At 41.6% G+C, this 15030-nt stretch overlaps 2 protein-coding genes across 2 annotated transcripts; both read left to right on the forward strand.

Annotated features, from left to right (window-relative positions):
* Positions 1–9: 9 nt before the first annotated feature.
* LOC116393897 (very long-chain acyl-CoA synthetase-like) lies at positions 10–6583 on the forward strand. Its single transcript, XM_031866607.1, has 11 exons — positions 10–652; positions 1357–1557; positions 1648–1803; positions 2484–2608; positions 2685–2879; positions 2971–3061; positions 3488–3686; positions 3768–3865; positions 4613–4743; positions 4827–4958; positions 5827–6583. Exons 1-11 carry the CDS (start codon positions 193–195, stop codon positions 5875–5877), a joined length of 1839 nt encoding a protein of 612 aa, XP_031722467.1. The 5' UTR covers positions 10–192; the 3' UTR covers positions 5878–6583.
* A 66-nt stretch (positions 6584–6649) lies between these two features.
* slc27a2 (solute carrier family 27 member 2) lies at positions 6650–14540 on the forward strand. The gene is made up of 10 exons (XM_031866595.1): positions 6650–8144; positions 9391–9600; positions 10989–11147; positions 11264–11388; positions 11492–11686; positions 12247–12337; positions 12544–12742; positions 13068–13165; positions 13269–13399; positions 13670–14540. The coding sequence occupies exons 1-10, from the start codon at positions 7667–7669 to the stop codon at positions 13844–13846; spliced, it is 1863 nt and encodes a 620-aa protein (XP_031722455.1). The 5' UTR covers positions 6650–7666; the 3' UTR covers positions 13847–14540.
* Positions 14541–15030: the final 490 nt, after the last annotated feature.

A 15030-nucleotide genomic window follows, 5' to 3' on the forward strand; every position in this document is an offset into this window, starting at 1 on the left:
TATACCGTCTATGTCTCTAGCTGTTCTTGGGTGTAAATCATTGATGAGGACAGACATTGGTTTTTATAACTAGACTAAACACTAACCTTTTCCCACACTGATTAAGATCACTGCTCCTATATATTTCTGCTCAGACCATGTTCCCCTCAGTAGTGTCGAACTCGTGATTGAAGGATACATCCACAGATAAACATGATTTTTTGGGTCGTTTTTGTAGCTGGGCTTTTTCTCGCCTTTCTATTCCGCCACCTGCACTTTTTCCAGGATGCCCGGTACGTGTGGGTCAAATTAAAAACAAGGGACCGTGTCATGAAATACATGCAGACTAATTACTCCCTCCTGGACCGGTTTCTGGACTTGGTGAAGGCGCAGCCACTCAAGCCGATCGTCCTTTTTAAAGACGAGGCTTTCACCTACCAGGACGCGGATGAGCTCAGTAACAAAGCTGCACGGGTTTTGCTGCAGAGCGGAGTCATTAAAAAAGGAGACACGGTTGCGCTGTTCCTCAGAAATGACCCGATGCTCCTGTGGCTGTGGCTCGGTTTGAGTAAGATCGGATGTTCCGCTGCTTTTCTCAACTACAACATCAGATCCAAGTCCCTGCTACACTGCTTCAAGTGCAGCGGAGCCAAGACTCTGGTGGCAGCTGAAGGTAAGGTCCGTGTGTCTGCTCTCAGTGGTGAACACTGCACATCACAGGTATTTAGTGGGCAATATCACACTGCATGGTGCAAATAGTCTGCTATAATCCTGTAATGCGAATGTTATAAAGGACAAAAGTATGATCAACAAATTGTGTCCAAAAACTGTATTCCGTTTTTAGTTACTTTTTAAAACGAATAGTACTATAGTAGCTAAAACACGATCGGTTTATTATACTATGATGCATGGATATTACTACCTAATAGAGTAGTTAAAATGATCTGACGAATGAAACTTCTGCTTAAGAGTTAATGCATCAGTAGCAGTAATTATTATTTCACAAAACAAGTAAAGATGAAATAACAAATGATTGATTAATCATCTCACAACTCAGATTTATCTTCTGACTCTTTGAAGGGGCCTGTTTATTTAAAACTAGCTCAACCAACCACAACATACGCATCACCACATTAACAATCTGTCTTTTGTACATTTCACCGATACTTGTGTACTTTCACTACAGTTAATGCAGTTGAATGCAACACTAATGGAACATGTTTACATTGTTGTATTGATACTTCTTCACTTACTTTATCCCCGCTGGTGCGCTGTAAAACCCCGCCTCAGCCGCAGGGGAGCAAAAACATAATTTACTAAAAAAAAGTAAAATAAATTTCAGCTGCAGTGAAGATGTTCCTTCGGTTTCATTTCCAGAGCTGCAGGATGCTGTGGAGGAGGTCCTGCCCAGTCTGTTGGACGAGCAGGTCACAGTTTTCATCCTGGCTGACCGATGCAAAACTGCAGATGTGGAGAGCTTCAAAGACAAAATGAGCCAGGCCTCCTCTGAGCCTCTATCCAAAGATTTAAGGTCACATTCAAGTCCATCAGTCTACATTTACACATCCGGGACAACAGGTGAGCTACTTCAGGTGTTAAATATTCAGGGTTTAACAGTAAAATAAATGGTTCCTGCGCTATATGTACCTTTGGCTGCTCTTTCAACAGGTTTACCTAAAGCAGCGTTGATCACTCCGGCCAAACTGTTGACCATATCTTGCATTTATGGTCAAGCAGGAATGAAATCTGACGATGTGGTTTATGCTAGCCTCCCTCTCTATCACACCTCTGGCTTCATGGCATTCACTGCAGCTATTGACAGAGGTAAGCACACTTTTGGGTATTTATTTGATAAACTGTGTGAGAAAAGGTTTTTTGAGGAATAAGTTGTATGTTTCTCACCAAATCCAATGAAAAGGGCAAAACCATAAATGAGTCAGTCTCTCAATACTCTCCAACTTCCCTACCTTGTGTGTGGCACTCAGCCCTGCAGGCCCATTCAATTCTAAAGAGGCAGAATATATATGTTCAGCTGTGGAATAATTCACATTTGGTGCACTGATTTCCAACAAGGGGTTATAAAAATGGCTAATCTTAGACTAAAGATTACATTTGTCACAATAACAAACGAGCTGACACAAGCTGACTGCAATCAGACCCCCAACCTGCATCAGCTTTAACACCATTTGCTGCAACTGCAAGTGAGTGAGAACTAGCATGTGTCCGAGATAAATGATTGAGACAAGCAGCTTTGATTGCTAATTTGACCAGAAGTCAAGGCTTAGCCATTGATTTGTCCTGGACCAGTGTTTCACTTTTACGATCGATAGTGTTTCTGTTTAACATCTTTCTGTTCAGATGAACAGGTGGGAGGGAGGAACTGCTATAAGGCTTTGGCTTCACAGACGATATTTGTTTGTAGATCACAATCGCTGTTGGTTTTGGTCTTTTCATGGATAAATATACTTGAAGATTGTTATTTGTCATCTTGTTGCTGTTTGTAGGTACCACAATGGCTTTGAGTAGCAAATTTTCTACATCTCAGTTCTGGGATGACTGCAGAAAACATAACGTCACTGTCATACAGTACATAGGAGAAACTATGCGTTACCTCTGCAACACACCAAAGGTACTGTGTGTCACAGCACTAACGTTGATGCTCACCAGCAATAAAACGAATAAAGCTGTTGGTTTGTCCCCGACAGAAACTCAATGATCGAAGACACAAAGTGAGGCTTGCGATAGGCAACGGGATCAGAGCCGATGTCTGGAGGGACTTCATAAGCAGGTTTGGAAACGTTAAAATCATGGAGTTTTATGGAGCGACTGAAGGGAATTGGGGTGTGCTGAATTACAGCGGTAAGATCGGAGCTGTTGGCCGAGACACCTTCCTCTACAAGGTAAAAGTCCTGATGTCATTCCACATTATGAAGTTAAATACGTCAATCAATAACAATGTTTTACTTTTTCTTTTCTTCTTATATCTTGCAGAGGTTTTTTCCGTACGCTGTGATCAAATTTGACGTAGACGAAGGACTGCCTGTGAGGGATTCTTCTGGTTTGTGCATAGAGGCTGCCAAAGGTGTGTTAGTAGTTGGGTGGTAGCTTGAGGAAAACAGAGATCATGTCCTCAGTTTTCTTCTTTTTTTTTCCATTCGGGTAATATGGAGACCAAAAGTGCAGTTTACATTTAATCATTTTATGTTTTTAAGGGACTCAATGACCTTTTATTTGACTCTTGGAAAAAAATTAACATTGAACCTAATACACCCCTGGTAGAGTACTAATCTTAAAACAATTATTGGATTATCATGTAGTGAAACTGGGACATACAACTCTTGTTTATGAATAAAGAACATTACAACATATCCAAATGAATAGAGTTGTCAAGAGTCTACAGCCATGTTAGCGGAGCTGTGAGGCGTTACTTGAGCTAAATACTTGTGTATCTGCAACAAACTATTGGACAAAATGAAATTTTGACCTGTCCTGTACGTCCTTTCCGCAGGAGAAACTGGACTTCTGGTATCTAAAATAGCAGCCAGGTCTCCGTTCTTGGGTTATGTGAGTGACCTGCAGCAATCTGAGAAGAAGAGGCTGCATGACGTGCTCAAGAAAGGAGACTTGTTCTTCAACTCTGGGGACCTGCTGTGCATTGATGAAGATAATTTCATCTACTTTCAGGATCGAGTTGGAGACACTTTCAGGTGAGTTCATCTTTTAGTGTCAGGTTTTTAAGCCTCGCTTTAGCCTTAAACATTTTTTTTCCCCATTATTATTTTGAATAGATGGAAAGGAGAGAACGTGGCTACAAACGAGGTGGTTGACGTCATCACGCTGGCTGACTGCATTAACAAAGCCAACGTGTATGGAGTCGAAGTGCCAGGTAATATCCTCCGTACATCTTCTTCTCTTTGTTCTTTCTTGTTAAGTTATTTTCTAAATTCATTAACTTTACAATAACATTAAACATGGGCAAGCAGCATATCGTTTAAGCTCTGTTAAACAATATGCGTGGATAATTACCTCAAAATAAGAATTGTGTTTTCGTATAAGTTTGGATACATTTACCATTAACCAGACACACTGTAAACCCGTACTGTAAACCCAGGTATCATGGCACTTGCCCCAGTTTGTCAGAGGTATTTGCACTTTGTCGATCGTTGTCCTGGTCATAAACTTTGGCCGAAATATTTGACTTTTCGAGTAGACAGGGAGCGCCTCAATGTATAATTAGTTTTAGGCTCGAGACCAGAATTAAGACGTGGAGCAGGTTCATCCTTCCCTTCACGTCTTCTTCACGATCCACTTTTGTTGGTTGTGTCTTTCTGAGGATCCCACTTCTGAACTGTGACTCAGCAGGTTATGTGTAGCGGCAATCAGGGGGTGGCAAAGGACAGGCAGGCAGCACAGAGGTGAAAAACCTGAACTAGTTTATTTCAACATGCCCCAGCCTTTGGTCCCTCATATGTGTCAAGCTCCAAAATCAATGGATCCTACATTTCCCAGAATGCACTGAATAACGATTATGTCCACTTTGTGCCCACGACCTGAAATACCTCTGCACCACATGTTTATTCAATCAATCGCGTGTTACATCAGGCAACTATTGTCTTCTGATTGAACTTTGCAGGTCAGGAGGGGAGAGCAGGAATGGCTGCCGTTATTTTAAATGAAGGACAGAGATTTGACTCTGCAGGTGTTTTTAAACATGTTGAAAACTTCCTGCCTTCCTACGCAAGGCCACGTTTTATGAGGATTCAGGTATTTTTACTCTTTTATTTCATATTTTTTACAAAGCATCACATTTTTCCTCCCCCTAACAATTCATGTTACTGTGATTACAGAGCTCCATGGACGTTACAGGCACCTTCAAGCTTTTGAAGGGGAAGCTGGTGAAGGAGGGTTTCAACCCTAATCAAATGACTGACCCGCTCTACTTCCTGGATGAAAAAGACAAGAATTATGTCCCACTTACGGTGAGCATGTTCAACTCAATTACATCAGGGAAGATCAAAATTTAAAGTAGCTTTCGTTGCCTCTGTGTTAACGGAAAAATCCTGCCTGCTCTGTAACACATCAGCCACCTGAAGTTTTGTGATTTAATTATCTATTTATATTTGGACTTGTCCTTCTGCAGCAATTTCATACATACGTATCTCATGATTAACTCTCCTAGAGAGAACATGTTTGAGCTTGTTGCACTGACATGTGAATTCAGAGGAAGAAAGCTAGTTTTTCCAGTTGAGAAAAGTGAAAGCTCTGACTGCGTACCATTCTGATCTATTGAGGGTATTGTCAGTGTAGCAGCTAGAATCTCTGCCTTCTAAACAATAGATTTGTTGTTGTTTGTTGTTCGGTTTGTCCCTCTCTGTAGGGCTGAGCGATAAAAAATTAGTTATTCAGATATTTCTAATCAATGTTGTGAATAAAATTGCTCTTATTTTCTAGAGATTAAACTCTTTATTTGTGCTCATAGTTTTAAACAAAATATGATTGAAGCAATCACAAGCACAAATTGTTATTTAGGTCCTCCAATGTCATGAAGGTGAATAGATAGCCAGGGCCCTTCCACTGTGCATGCCAGCACACTAACATGGCTCCATTCATTGTTAACAGTAAGTAACACCTGTGCTTCTCCTTCTTAAGTTATGTGAGTTAAATTTAAATATAACTTAAGTATTTTGCTTAAAATATTCACGTGTTTTTTGTTTTGGTGGACAGTATGTGTAATTGTATGTATCTTGAATAAATCGTCTGCGGTTTTTAAGCACAGCAAAGTGTTTCTGATCAATATGACCAGCTCCAGGGACAGAAACTCAACTTTCACCCTCTGGTCGGGTGCAGGGTGACCCAGGCTGCGCTGCCCTTGGAGCTGACCAGGGATCAGCAGCATAGAGGACACCTCGACAGGCAAAGACACACATAGGGAATGAGTTTGGGCAGTTCGGGCTTAAGGAGAACAGGTCACTGATGTTAACAGGATCATCAACAAGACTGTTAATCTCACTCAAATGTTATTGAACATGTGCAACCTAATGATAAATGAACCATCCATCATTATCATGTATTTTACTTTAAAGGTTCTCTATACAATATTGAGAGCATTATTATAGCATCAAACAACTTTGTACTGTTCGTCATTTTTAAGTTGAAGCAAATACTGAAAGTCGGCTGTAAACCACTAGTTAAATGTCTGGATTTATTAGGACTAAGCCAGTCTTGCTCCTGTTCATTTTCTGAAAACTTTTAAGATCAATTACTTGGGGAAAAAACAACCTCTGTTTAAAAGTATACAAGTGGTATTAACATAATTCAATTTAAAATGAGTTTCTGTTTATCAGTATGACACAGGTTTTAAGCATTTAGGATAAAAAGTGTAAATGTTTCCATTGACATCCAAGAGTGTACATGGTAGTAAGCATATGTGAGGGGTCCCTGGCTGGCCCCAACAAGTTTGAGAATCCCTGATCCCCTGGTCACAAGTCTTTGAGGGCAAGTGATCAATAAATGATCAAGTCTTTGAATGCCGACCATCTAAGTGGTATTTCAACATTTTGATTTTAAATCTATGTTATTGGTGTTTTCATATAGCTGAGACCAAGAAGCGGACCTAATTAAAAGTTTGATTCGTGTGTGTGTCTATTCTTCCAGGTTTTTGTCGGGTCAAAACTTGAGACTTATGTTGTTCTCTTTGAATTCTCAAGTCATGTTAAGTCTTAACTTATCACGTCTCACACCAGTCGAGTCCAAATCAAGTCAAGCCTGAAGTTATTTTTGTGGTGTAAATTTGTTTCTCTGTCCATCAACCTACAGCTTGGTATTTACCACTTCACTCTGGTTCAGATAGATTTACATTTGATACTCTTGGAATTAGCAATTTGAAGACATCAAGCTAAATTCTGGTAATTGGCATTTTCTGCAATATTCTGACACATTCAATTGATTTATTGGGGGGGGGGAAACAGCCTACAGTGATGCAAATAATCCGTAGTTGCAGCCTTGCTCCATACATGGGACAGCTAACAAAAAGAAAGGGGCCACCCTCCCCACTTGATATTTATGACCTATGGCGCGTGTGTGTGTGTGTGTGTGTGTGTGAGAGAGAGTGTGTGAAATGTAGCTATGCCCCTCCTTATAAATCAGCAGACAAACAGCTCAGTGTAAGGAGTGCACGCCTACCGCCTGCTCAGATTGCGTATTTATTATTCGGGTTGCCATTATATATTGTACCGTAGAATCATCACAATTCAGTCTCCTTTCTGCTGCTGGCACTTTATATCCTGTAAAAAGTAATTAGCAGGAAGTAAACTGCACTTCACTGTTTTAACCCAATGCAGAGATTTTTACTTAATGTCCGTCAGCTAATATAACCACTTATCTCACTGCTTAATGGAATCCGGTTGTGCCACATAACAGGGGAACTATGCGAATGCAACACGAGGGTAACGATAGAAGAGATATAGATAAATATGGGTAGAAACGAGTGTAAAATCCGTTCAGAGTGGATGAGGAAACACTCGGTCTGTCACCCAGAAAAAACATTCCGGAATGAAGGAGGGGTCAGCGGGCCACAGTGCAGCACCGCCCCGGACTGGGTGGGTGAACTTTGTCACAAATTTCGCTGAGCCGCATAACACTCGCCTCCTCAGGGACGGATGCCAGATCCGAAGTGAGCGCTGCAAACATGTACATCTGGTTCACCGTCCTAGCCGGACTGGCTATTCTGTCCTGCTCATTCCTCAGGACATGTTTCCCTCACTTAGGCGAGGACTTCACGTACATCCTGGCGAGCGTAAAGCTCGGCTTCAGGCTCGTCAAATACAAGACATGCAAACCTTTTTACAGCGTCTTGGACTGCTTCTTGGATGCAGTGAAGAGGCATCCAAGTAAGATCTTTCTGCACTTCGAAGGACGAGAATATACTTATGGAGAGATGGATAAACAGAGCAACAAGGTGGCCAGGGCTCTGCAGGCTGAAGCCCGGCTGAAGGAGGGGGACGCGGTCGCCTTGTTTCTGGCCAACGAGCCCAGTTTCGTGTGGACTTGGCTCGGTTTGGCCAAGCTGGGTTGTCCGGCTGCTCTGCTCAACTTTAACATCAGATCCAAGTCTCTGCTGCACTGTTTCTCCTGCTGCGGGGCCAAAGTGATCATCGCCTCTCAAGGTGAGGTACAGAACCGTGTTAATACACGAGTCAGGGGCCCAGAGGAGGCGAGTAGGGGTCTTCAGCTCGCTTTGCTTCTGGGCTCTTCCACCAAATCTTTACGCATGCAAACACGTGCAATGTACAACTATCATGTACTGGTACATTCAGTATTTCCATTATGTGCAACTTTCAGTGGTGCATAATACAGTTTTTTTTTCGAGGTTCTTGTACTTGAGTATTTCTATTTTATGCTGTTTTATTCTACATTTCGAAAGGTAAATATTGCACTTTTTACTCCATCAGATTTATTTGACAGCATCTACTGGTTACGTTTCTATAAAAATACAAGCACAATGATGAACTTCTATAATGCAACACAAAGATTAAACCAGTGGTTTCCAAACATTTTGCCTTTTTTCATCTAACAAACCATATCAACTGAAATAGTAAAGTGTTTAAAACTTGATTTTGACACTAGCATGGCGTTCACAACAGTCCAATGTCCACGTAAGACCACTGTGGCTACTTTGAGTTAGTTAACCGATCTGAGTTGATCTTCTCTACGAGATTACAACACAAAGATCCTTTTTATTTAAATGTTCTTATCAGGCCTCGTATTGCTGGTGAGTGTAGGTTTGTGTAGTAACAACTCTGATCACTGAGTACTAATCAGCCTTCATTACCACAGATTAAAGGTTGTTTATGATTGTGTCAGTCGGCACTAGATCTGATAAGACACAATGAACAAGATTCACATTGAAATGTGTTTACTGCATGATTGGAATTGTTATTTTGTATGGAAAAGACAACAACTGATAATATTGAGTTACTGTCACCCGTCCTAATCTCCACAGGATAAACCAAGACTTGTTTCATTTTGTTCTAGATACAAAATCATATCGGTTCAAATGCTTTATCTCTCTTTTATTTAAAGTAGTGGACTTTTACAGAACAGTTGATGACTCTGAACTAACAGCTTCCTCAGCAAAAGTGATGAAACGTTTATTACCCCCCCCCCACGGTTTCACTCAGTGTTCCAGTGTTCTGTACATTCAGTCCTGATGTTCATTTGAGGCACTCTGAAAACTTGTTTCTCCGCTCTCCCCATTTTGGCGCTAGAGTTTCAATGCACACATTTACTTTCCTGCAGCATGTGCTCGTGTCCCAGTGGGATGGGAGGTAACATGAAGCCAACATGTGCTGCATTGCGCAACACAGCGCTCTTGACATATTGTGTGGAGCTTGAATGCCTCTCTGTTTGCAGAGCTGCAGGACGCTTTGGAGGACGTTTTACCGACGCTGAGAGAGCAAGGTATCAGTGTGTACCTCATGTCAGAGACCTGCAGCATCCAGGGCATCAACACTTTGTCTGACAAGATCTCCCTGGCCTCCGATCAGCCGCTGTCCCGGGACCTCAGAGCCAACGTCAACATCAGGAGCACCGCTTTGTACATCTACACATCGGGCACCACAGGTACACCAGGAACACCCAGCTAAAACCAATGCAGTCTAATACAACAGTCCTGCAATACATCATAATGTTTTGCTGAAACTGTTTTTAGAGAGGTTCCACTTCATGGTAACTATGAAGGCTCATTTAGTGGTGCAGTTAAACTGTATTTCCTTCTACTGAGAGGTGTGTGTTATATTCTATCCACTGCATTCATACCAATGAGGGTGGACATTCGATTCTTCTCGGGTGCTCGCCAATGAACGGTCTCAAACTATTCAATGGGAACTGAAACTCTTCTTAAGAGGCTCATAGTTCTGGGAAGTGTTCATGTATGTGAGCGAGTAAGAGTTTAACTCTTACTCGCAGACATCCAGTATTTCTTCCGCATGTGTTGAAGAGGAGCTTGATATCTTTTCACACACTGTTCTTGTAGTCAAGGCAAGACTCTAACTCTCTCTGTAGAAACCGAAACGTTTGCTGTACTCTGATAATTCTGCTAATCTTAATGTGATGTTTCCCAAAATACTATGAACTTGATAGGTGGCTGTAAAAAGTTTGTATTTAGCTCCTTTTTCGACAAACAGCGGCTGCAGTCAGCATTGAGGGAAAAAAAACCCTAACCAGGTCACCTGAGGTCAGCTGAGTACTACATCAGGTCTAAGCAGGCAATCAGACTCCGACCTTTTGGCAAACCTTGCCCATCCAGTCTACATGTGTTTTGAGGTGAGAGTCAGTACCTCCGAGTATAAGGCCGTGGTTCTCTGATGGAAAACGGTGGATTGCGCCCTCCGGGTTGGGAGTGAGTCACTGCCCCGTGCGAGGGAGTTTAAGTATCTTAGGGGTCTTATTCATCAGGGTGCCTCAAAAAGAGCTGGGAAACATTGCTGAAAAGAGGGACATCAGGAATACCTTAAGCCTGCTGCCCCTGCTACCCGATCCCGTATATAAGGCGTAGATAAGATGAGTTTACGCCAACAGTTACTCATTTACAAATGCAACAGATGAGGAGCAACATTTTCAACACTCTTGAAGGAAATTTCTGGCTAACGTTTGGTGCTGAGCAGGAATCGTACAGTGGGTTTATCACATCTGATGACGGAGGTGACAGTGAGTCCAAACAGTAAAGCTGCAGGCCGCAAAACCCAAACAATGAGCTGAATGACACCAGAATGTCCAGAGTCCAGTGATGATTCGCTGTATGATGTCCTACAAGCGACTCCTTTCATACTGCACATAGTCATTTGATAAATTGTTTCGCATAAAAATGTGGATTAGAGCAGCTTTAAAGAAAATATTCAGCAAAGAATTGGCTCATACTGCAGGAGTGAGAAGTTTCCTTTCAAACTGCATATACCTCATACTAGCTGTACCTGATGATGATGATGATTTATTATCTTTGGCTTTGGAAGGTTTGCCTAAAGCAGCCGTTGTCACCCATGAGAGGGTTTGGGCCGCCTCCTTCCTCCAGGCGGTATGTGGAGTCACATCAGAGGACATCTTCTACATCAATCTGCCTCTCTATCACAGCGCAGGCTTCCTCATCGGGATGATCGGAGGCATGGAGAGAGGTAATATGATCCTCTCAATCTGCCAAAGTATTCACACACCTTTGTTTGGGCACTTACGAAGATGCTGTGTACATTCACAGTAAGATGAAAGCTGCGTTATATGATGTTTATTGCAGGTCTAACCATTGTGCTGAGGAGAAAGTTCTCTGCCTCTCAGTTCTGGGACGACTGCAGGAAGTATAATGTGACAGTGATGCAGTACATCGGTGAAACGATGCGCTACCTCTGCAACTCGCCCAGGGTAAAATGAATCTCCAGTTAAAATAATAAACTATTGTTCTAATGGAAGAGATGAAGCTGTGCATGTCTCCGTTTTGACCCGGAGTCAAACTCGTCTTTTGCAGAAAGACAACGAGAAGAACCACAGGGTGAGGATCGCCATCGGCAATGGAGTGCGAACAGACATTTGGACTGAGTTTCTGAATCGCTTCGGTGACATTAAAGTCAGAGAGTTGTACGCTGCCACAGAGGGAAACATCGGCTTCATCAATTACACGTCCAAAATCGGTGCAGTTGGGCGGGTCAATTTTGTGCACAGGGTAAGTAGAGGAAAGTGTCCGCTGTCATCAGCCACGCTAGCAGCACTGCTTCAGTCCAGACTGAAATATCTCAACAGCTGTGGGCTGACTTATTAATACGTTTGGTACAGACATTCTTGGTTTCCGGAGGATGAATCTTAATAACACTGGTGATCCCCTGACTTTTCCTCCAGCGCCGCCATGAGGTTGACATTTTTATTTTTGAGTAAACGAGAATGTTACAGACGAATTGTATATACAGTATGTTGGTTTTCCTCTAGCGACACCATAATTTAAATTTGCCCAAAATTTGGGTATATGACCAAATACTGTCAAAATGAATGTTTATTCCATCAGCTGTACTTTGTGTTTAGTGCTAATAAGCTAATGTTAGCATGCTATCACGCTAAACTAATATGGTGAACATTCTGCCTGCTAAACATTTAGCTCAAAGCGCCACTGTGTCTTAGTACAGCCTCACAGAGCTGCTCTATGGCTGGAGTAAAAGTCATAGTGTAGTATGTCATAAAATAGTTAAAGTATGGACTAATTCACTTTTTCTATAACTTTCTTCCGTCTAGTTTTTCTTCCCGTACACTTTGATCAAGTTTGACACCGAGAAGGAAGAGCCTGTCAGGAACTCTGAGGGTCTGTGCATCGAGGCAGCCACAGGTGGAAACACACCGTTGTGTTCTTATTTCTCTTTCTTTGACACAAGAGCAGCAGTACACATGTTGATAATCCATTTTTTTATCAGTTTTAGTTATTGTAAATTCAATATGATTTGGTTTTGGGTTGTTGGTTGGACGAAACATGCAACCTTAAAGCGTCACCTCGGATCTATAATCGACATTTTTCATGTGTCTTTTTTTTGTCAGGTGAGACGGGACTTTTGGTTGGAAGGGTTACTCTGAGGTCGCCCTTTGCCGGGTACGCTGGCAACCAGCAACAGACGGAGAAGAAGAGACTTCGTGACGTGATGAAGAAAGGCGACCTGTACTTCAACACTGGGGATTTACTTCGGTTTGATCACAACAAGTTTGTGTACTTTCAGGATCGAGTTGGAGACACTTTCAGGCAAGTAGTGACACATTTGTGTTGATCTGTTAGATTTGTTGTTTTAATTCTCTCAAAGGACAGGAGGTCTTCCATTTGTTTAGGTGTTTTAACATGGAGATATTAGATTTAGATGGCTCAGTGTGGTTTTCACATCATAAAAGACTAAACTACAATTTCTAAACTTTGCACAGCTCTCATTTACACTTCATAGGCGCAGTTTTTTTCCAAAAGATATCTTTTCAGTTATTTGTTTAAATCTGGTGTCAGTCAGGAAGTCATTTGGGATGACATCTTGCACAAGTGTTTTCTTATTGTAGTGTCTGTTGCTTGTTTGTTGTTGCAGATGGAAAGGAGAAAACGTTGCCACATCGGAGGTTGCAGACATTCTCTCAGTAGCTAACAGTATTTTTGAGGCAAATGTCTACGGCGTTAAAGTTGAAGGTAAAGCCACTAATGATGTCAGAAATTATTATGTTAAAATGAAATGCTGTATTCTCTGCTTTTTAATATTTTCTATATGTAACCAATTCAATTGTCTGATTAGGTCACGAGGGTCGGATCGGCATGGCAGCGGTCACTCTGAAAGAAGGAGACGATTTTGACTGTTTGCACACCTACAAGCAGGTCGTGACCTACCTCCCAGCGTACGCAAGACCTCGATTCATCAGGATTCAGGTAAAAATCAAAACAATAATTTGCGTAGCATTTTGTTATCTTATTTCATGCACCTGCAGCCTTGAGGCATCTGACTATAGTAAGACGTTATGGGTTTTAAAGCAGCAGCAAGGGATTTCAGGACTTTCCTGCGCTGGGTGTTGCCTCTCAGCCAGAACACAAGCTGCCCCACCTGCTTATGATGCGTTATAAACATGACCTTCATATTAACTGTTGCCAAATTTGATCCCAAAAACATTTTTCAAATTCCTAAAAATGTTTGTTTTGTAGCCCTACCTGGAGATGACGGGGACGTTCAAGATGAAGAAAGTGAAGTTGGTGGAGGAGGGATTCAATCCAGCTCACATCGAAGATCCTTTATACTTTTTAGATCTTGAGAAAAAGACATATGTTCCCCTGACTGAAGACATCTACAGAGCAATCGCTCGTCGAGATATAAAACTCTAACACAGAAACTTTGAAGTAGCAATTATTGAACCAGATAACACCTCATTCTAGGTAATGTTTATCAGGCAACTAATCTCAGGGACAGACTCTGACACATTGCATAATGTTTTAACCCCTTATCTTTTTGTCCTTGAGGGTCAATTGGACCCCCATAAAATGATTGCAATTCAACCTATTACCCAACTTGTGTCGGGTAGTTTGTGATAAAACATGACCCCAGAATCTTCTGCTGGTGTTTGAGAGGCGACAGGAAGGGGCAACCTCAAGGGTCTTATTCTCATCGGAGGAGAAATCCTCATAATCAGGGTCCTTCTCAACATTCTCCTCAAAGTCACTGTCTGAGAGCTGTGGCTAAACCTCACTGGCACAAAATGGGACATATCAGGGTTTCTCACACTACGACATGTATGTGATATGGCAGGCTAGGCCCCTAAAGATTGAAACATTGCATAGTGACCTCAAAATCTGTTTTTATACAGCTGGGGAACACTCATCATTTTGAGACTTTAAACATTGAAATTGACCCCAAAGATAATAGGAGGGTTAAAAGACTACTTTATTTTAATAACACAATTTCCGTGCATCTCTGCAGTTTTTGTAAATGTATTCTTTAATGCTGACAGTATTTGATATACAGGTATGTCTTACTGCCACTGTTGTAGTTTTAATAATTAAACTCTGGTTGTCTTTTTTCCCCATGGCTCCTATTTCATGATTGGCCAGAAAAATGGTAACATTTGAAGTTTCAGTTTGTTTGCATTAGACTGAAAATCACTGGGGTCAGCTATTACACAGCTGTAGATAAACTTTTAAGACTTACTTATGTCACATATTGGCACAATCTCTCTTGGTTGTATCAGTGAACCTTTGTACTGTTATGTAGAGCCAGTCTTTACTTAATCAACGTGTGTGCACAAACATCACATAGAGTTAAACTAACGACTGCTAGTGTGACAAACATGGAAACATTTTGAAATTGGCTGGTTTCAGAGAAATAAGTTGAGTTGAACTTAAGTCAACTTCACCACTGAATCAAATGTGGTGTTCTTATTGTTACTTCCCTTACGTGTTTGACTTTCACAACTGGGTTATAAGCCAAAGGTTCTGTAGACTTGTGGTGTGGAAATGTCAAACTTTTACTTTCCACCAAAGGAGACTTTGTATCTGGTTAAACTTAAAAAATA

This window comes from Anarrhichthys ocellatus, unplaced genomic scaffold (assembly GCF_004355925.1).
Source record: "Anarrhichthys ocellatus isolate YVR2014 unplaced genomic scaffold, GSC_Weel_1.0 scaffold2, whole genome shotgun sequence".
NCBI classification, from domain to species: Eukaryota; Metazoa; Chordata; class Actinopteri; order Perciformes; family Anarhichadidae; genus Anarrhichthys; species Anarrhichthys ocellatus.